Genomic DNA, 3360 nt, shown 5'->3' on the forward strand with positions numbered 1-3360 from the left:
CACAGGTTACAGAGGGAGCTGGGCCCCCAAGAGAGACCACAGCTTCGAGGGGTTGGCACTGGGACTTTCTAGGGCAAAAGTTTTTTTAGGGGGCAAAGTCCTAGTAGGATTTGCTCTCAGGGTTCAGGACTGATTAAACAGAGAGCAGCCATAAAGGTCCCAAGTCCCTTATCATCCTGTTTGTCAGACATGATATCTTGGTCTGGAGAGATGGCTCAGCTTTTAAGAGCACTGACTGCTCCTCCAAAGGACCCCTGTTCAATTCCCTGCACCTGCATGGCACTCACAAATGTGGCAATATTCACAGTCACCTTCATATGACTGGCGGATCTGATAAACCACTGAAATACGGTTTTCCCAGGATATTTGAAGAACAAGGGTCAATTCAAAGTAATACTAACACACGCACACACATACACAGGAACCACGTGCCCGCACTCACATTATGCCAGGGCTTGTTCAATGAGCCAGGTTCTAGAATTGGTGTCTGTGTGTTGGGCCTCCGCTTCCTAAGCGCTCTGTCCCTGTGCTTCAGCTCCAAAACCGCTATGGTGACGTGTTCAGCCTGCAGATGGCCTGGACGCCCTTGGTTGTGGTCAATGGACTGAAGGCCGTGTGGGAAGTGCTGGTGACCTGTGGAGAGGACACTGCTGACCGCCCTCCAGCGCCCATCTTTGAGTACCTGGGTTGGAGGCACAAATCCCTAGGTAAATGGCTGTGTGGGGGCTTTGGAGATATGGCGATGTGCAGAGGAAGCCCAGGGCATGAATGTGGGTGCAAACGTGGTCAAGCAATTCGACAAGAAGCGACTGAGGTCCATGGTGGAGGCTACCCATGAGGCATGTGCTGGGTTGTAGTGGCAAGGTTTTGAGATGCTCATGGGTAGGACTGAACCCAGAGGCGAAGGGAAATGACGGGAGCAGAGGGCAGCACGGCCAGGTGTCCTTGGTCACACACAGATGTGTCTGCAGGTGTGATTTTTGCACCTTACGGGCCCGAGTGGCAAGAGCAGCGGAGATTCTCTGTGTCCACCCTGCGCAACTTCGGCCTGGGCAGGAAATCGCTGGAGCAGTGGGTGACGGAGGAGGCTGGTCACCTGTGTGACGCCTTCAGCGACCAGGCTGGTGGGTGATGGCTGAGGGAGGCAGATGGGCACAGGGAGACAGAAAGGATGTCTTGACAGGCTTGCATCTCCCCTCCCAGGGAGCCCCTTCAATCCAAAAACCCTCCTGAACAAATCGGTGTGCAATGTGATCGCATCTCTCATTTTTGCCCGCCGCTTCGAATATGGAGACCCTTTTCTCACCAGGATGCTGAAATTATTGGAGGAATGCCTGAGAGAGGTCTCTGGCTTCATTCCTGAGGTAGGAGGCCCAGGGCAGCCTGCAGAGCCACTTCTGTGTGGTCCATCCTCCCAGAGGAAGCTGTGTACCAAGGCCAGGGGAGAAGCCTTCTGGGAGTCAACTGCAGGACGATAGGCCTGTTGACAAACCTGTGACAACAGGAGCGGAGAAGTGGACCCAGCTCAGGGTTTCTAGAGAGCGAGAGGACCTGTGCCCTCCGTCGACACGGAAGCCACCTATGGCTGTGGTTGCCAGGGTAAAATATTTCTTTTGTTCACCTGGGGCTGCAAGAGCCTCAAGGCTGTGACTAGGAGGAGGCAGGTGATGGCCCAGGTCCATTGTGAAGGAGGCAGCGGAGACTGGTCCACGTGGACACTGAGCATAGCTAGCCCCGAGGGCCAGCCAAATGCTGAACGGGTAAGAAGCTTTCCAAGCAGCCCGGAGACCTGAGTTTGAGGCCTGGGACCCCTGTAGGGTAGAGACAATTGATGCTGTCACTTGCTCACACACACCATGGTACATGAGCCCCGTACACGAGAGTGATTAATTAATAATTGATTCATTTTACAAAGAGGAAGCCCTGAGACTCCCTCTGTGGCTGTCACAGGCTCTTAATGCGTTCCCGATGCTCCTGCGTGTCCCAGGGCTGGCTGACAAGGCCTTACAAGGTCAGAAGACCTTCATGTCCATGGTGGATAAACTGTTGACTGAGAACAGAATCACCTGGGACCCTGCCCAGCCACCCCGGAACCTGACTGATGCCTTCCTGGCTGAGGTGGAGAAGGTGAGGGATGGAGCCAGGGGCTGTGGGCTGAGGTCCTGTGAGCTGTGAGGCCAGATGGGTGAGGTCCTGTGTAAGTGACTCAGCACCTGGGCTGCCCGGGGACAATGAGAGGGGCATTGTGGGGCTTCCTTTCCCCACTGATCCCACCCTTTCTGCCTGGCCCAGGCCAAGGGGAATCCTGAGAGCAGCTTCAATGATGAGAACCTGCGCAGGGTGGTGGCTGACCTGTTCATGGCGGGGATGGTGACCACGTCAACCACACTGTCCTGGGCCCTGCTGCTCATGATCCTGCACCCGGATGTGCAGCGTGAGCCTGGCTGGGACTGGGAGGGAAGAGGAAAGAGGGTAGAGGCACACTCCTCAAGCTTACTGGGACACTTGTGGCTCCCAGTACTGGCTTGACAAGGATGAAGCCATCTTTCTCCCATGGACTGAGCCCTTAACTTATGTATAGTAGAGGGACAAGGGGCATTCCCCTGGGGCTCCTTCCCTGAGGGGTGCTGTCTCTCCAGGTCGAGTGCAACAGGAGATCGATGAAGTCATCGGGCAGGTGCGGCGTCCAGAGATGGCTGACCAGGCCCGCATGCCCTACACCAATGCTGTGGTCCATGAGGTGCAGCGCTTTGCGGACATCTCCCCAGTGCATTTGCCACGCCTGGCCTCTCGTGACATCGAAGTGCAGGGCTTCCGCATCCCCAAGGTAGGCAGGGGCCCTCCTACTAATACATCATGAAGGCTAATAAACAAGGACAGAACCAAAAAAGAAAAAGAAAAAACCAAGACCACTACAGCCTAGATTTCCAGCATGCTGCTAGGACCAAGCTGGCTGCTTACACTGCAGCTATGGATAGTCCTCAGGAAAGAGAAATGTCAAATGAAAATGACCCAAGGAGAAGGTAGGAAACACTACACACAAGGGTGTGTGTTGATTTGGGCACCCTCGGGAGATCTGTTACAGGGCCCTCCACTGTGCTGAGAGGCTCCAGGGCTGAGGGTGAGTGAAAGGATCCAGTGTGTGAGGTAGAGACTTTGAATGTGATCATGGTGGCCAGGGTCTCTACAGCTCCACCCCAGTCCATGTTCATACCATGTGTCTCCTGCCAGGGGACGATGGTCATGCTCAACCTGTCCTCTGTGCTGAAGGACGAGACTGTCTGGGAGAAGCCCCTCCAGTTCCATCCTGAGCACTTCCTGGATGCCCAGGGCCACTTTGTGAAGCATGAGGCCTTCATG

General features: G+C 55.0%; 1 protein-coding gene across 1 annotated transcript; it reads left to right on the forward strand.

Annotated features, from left to right (window-relative positions):
• Positions 1 to 501: 501 nt before the first annotated feature.
• On the forward strand, positions 502 to 3357 carry LOC129670638 (cytochrome P450 2D9-like; the record flags this gene model as incomplete). The annotated part of the gene is made up of 8 exons (XM_055599202.1): positions 502 to 707; positions 972 to 1124; positions 1204 to 1364; positions 1635 to 1760; positions 1951 to 2127; positions 2293 to 2434; positions 2640 to 2827; positions 3232 to 3357. Coding segments are annotated over exons 1-8 (1209 nt in total), but the record flags the coding sequence as incomplete, so codon positions are not given.
• Positions 3358 to 3360: the final 3 nt, after the last annotated feature.

The sequence above is a fragment of the Psammomys obesus genome, unplaced genomic scaffold, assembly GCF_907164565.1.
Source record: "Psammomys obesus unplaced genomic scaffold, mPsaObe1.curated_primary_1811, whole genome shotgun sequence".
NCBI classification, from domain to species: Eukaryota; Metazoa; Chordata; class Mammalia; order Rodentia; family Muridae; genus Psammomys; species Psammomys obesus.